Genomic DNA, 2,676 nt, shown 5'->3' on the forward strand with positions numbered 1-2,676 from the left:
GACCCCACTGTATGTGTTGTGAGTGAAGAAGTTGTGGAAGCCACCACCATCCTCAACTTTTGGGACAATTAAACAAAGATTTTAAATCATAATATTAAATCTTGTTGTTTATCAAACAAGACCAAAAGTAGATGAACACAACTAAAAAGGTAAGGAATTACGAAAGGAGAAGATATAAATGAAAACATAATTTATTACAATTTATTTTTTTATAAAACTGTAATTTATTAACTAATGAAAAATTAAGCCTTCATTGTACAGCCTTTTTTATACGATGTTCCTCACAGTGTTGAAGTGTGATGACTTCTCGACAAGGAATCCAATAGCACTTCTTCGGATGATGCTCCTAGCCATGCTGAAGTTTTTCTACGAATCCAATTGTTCATATTGGATTCTAGATAAGAACGCAGTTCTTATTTAGACGTTGGCTTTGTTTCATGACCTTGTGAGGAGTGCCCATCTGTGTACCAGGAGTCCCACAGCGCTGAGCAGGGTGTTGATTTCCATCCATATTGCGTTGAAGGTCGACACCATCCTGTAGCTCTGATGAAGAGTTTTTGTTCATGTTCTCCTGTAGACGACGCAGAAGATCAGGGAGTGAGGGACGACACTGAGGGTTGGGGTGCATAGCTTCCTCTATTACCTCTCCTATTGATGGGTTTGTCAATGGGAGAGTCATAGTCGTGGGCGACGCGTTCAGGATCTGCAACATCAGTACACCGTAGGAGAAAACATCAGACGCAAAGCTACTACATCCTCGCTCAATCATTTCGGGGGCGTGTATCGTGCTAACATTTGGATCCCCAAACAGCAAGACGCTTTCATCTGTCTTGCAGGCCATTCCAAAATCAATTATACTGATTTCTGGATTATGAGGCGGGCCTTGGACCATAATATTACTACCCTTAATATCGTTATGTACGATACCCGCCTTGTGGATTTCAAGTAATTTTCTCCCAACCTGTAATCCGAGGTCGATTAAGTTGTATTCTGGGTCGTTAAACAAATTCTGAAGTGTCTGACTACCCTTGTAGGTGATCAGGAGAGCGAAAGGATTAACTGCCACACCCAGCAGCAAGGGCGCGCCACCTGCACCCTTCAGTAACGCCAAAATGTCGGCTTCCCTGCTGAAAGATTTGGAAAACAAAGAAGACCTCGATATTTTAAGAGCTACAGGCTCTCTCCGCCACTCCACTAAAGCAACTACTCCATACGCCCCAGAGCCGATGAATTTTCTCCTGTGTCTTAGCAAGCGACTAGCGACTTCTCCGTTAAACTGCTCCATAATGTATTAAACGACAGAAAAAAGCACTGAACACCTCTCAATATTCTTAATGCCGTTAATATTAATCAATTCTATTTCCTAGGTGTAATCAGAAGGAATTTCTGAAGATATTTCTAGCTCTAGGATGGATCTGAAATGGTCAATTATAAAATAACGTTATGAAAGACTGAGTGATGGAAATTTTCTTAGTCTCGACACCTCCAGAGGTGGCACGGGCATGAATAGCCTCTAAGTGGTAGAGAAACGCTCCTGATTGATTGTCTTTCACTCTATGCTGGACTGATTGATCTAGAAACTCAGTTTATAATGACAGGAAGTGAGGAGTCGGGTGAACTATATTTCCATATCTTGTGTTTTGTATAGTCCATGTTTACATGTTTTTTCTTTAATCTCATTAATTGCCTAGGTTGCCTAGCCTAGCCATACTCCCTTACTCCATTGTACCCCTGTAAGCCCCTTTTGTGTTTGTTTTGTACAGTATTGTGTATTTTTTTTCCCTATTTTATAGCTTTTTTCTACTTATTTCTGATTCTACAATCAGCTTCTTTTATGCAGTCAAGTTTAGACCCAGAACTTAACCTCTTATCCACTATCTATGACAATAATCACTTCATGATCTAAATTGCAGATATTTTGCAGCACATGATGTAAACAATGTATTAACTCATAATCACAATATCTCTGTAATCAATTTGAACGTTAGATCCCTAGGTAAACACTTCGATGATGTTAGTGCCTTGATTGAAACTATTGGCAACAAATTCTCTTTTATTATACTTACTGAAACATGGTTGAAGAGGATACTACTCAACTCTTAACATGCCTAACTACTCAGCAATTCACAACTGTCGTCAACTTCAGAGAGGTGGTGGCACTGCTCTTTACTACCACCAAGAACTAACATGCCTAAAAGAAATTAGAACTAGAGACTGCTATGGGGAGTATATCTTCGCCAGCTTCAGAGTCAAGGGTGCTGAGTCTGTCCTGTCTGTGGGTGCAGTCTATAGAATTCCCAACACTGATGTGTCTGTATTCAACTCAAACCTTAGAAATCTAATACTTGATAACAGACTGAACAAAAACCACCTAATTATCGCAGGGGACTTTAATATTGACCTCTGCGAGCCAGAACACCCTACTGCTGTTAGCTTCCTCAACTGTATGAATTCCTGCCTCCTCATACCCTTAATCACTAGACCTACTAGAATCACTGATAGCACTGCCACGACTCTAGATCACATCTGGACCAACATAACCTCTCCGCTTACTTCAGGTATAATCACCGATAGCACTACAGACCACTACCCCACATTTCTCTTAACTAACATTAGCAAACCACCTCTAGAAACAAGGGAGTTAAGCTTTAGGCTGCACAATGAAACTGCTATAAA

The 2,676-nt window shown here is 40.4% G+C and overlaps 1 protein-coding gene across 1 annotated transcript; it reads right to left on the bottom strand.

The window, feature by feature from the left end:
* Window positions 1–394: 394 nt before the first annotated feature.
* LOC123749164 (probable serine/threonine-protein kinase DDB_G0271682) lies at window positions 395–1,285 on the bottom strand. Its single transcript, XM_045731278.1, has one exon. It carries the CDS (start codon window positions 1,283–1,285, stop codon window positions 395–397), a length of 891 nt encoding a protein of 296 aa, XP_045587234.1.
* Window positions 1,286–2,676: the final 1,391 nt, after the last annotated feature.

Source organism: Procambarus clarkii, chromosome 4 (assembly GCF_040958095.1).
Source record: "Procambarus clarkii isolate CNS0578487 chromosome 4, FALCON_Pclarkii_2.0, whole genome shotgun sequence".
NCBI lineage: Eukaryota > Metazoa > Arthropoda > Malacostraca > Decapoda > Cambaridae > Procambarus > Procambarus clarkii.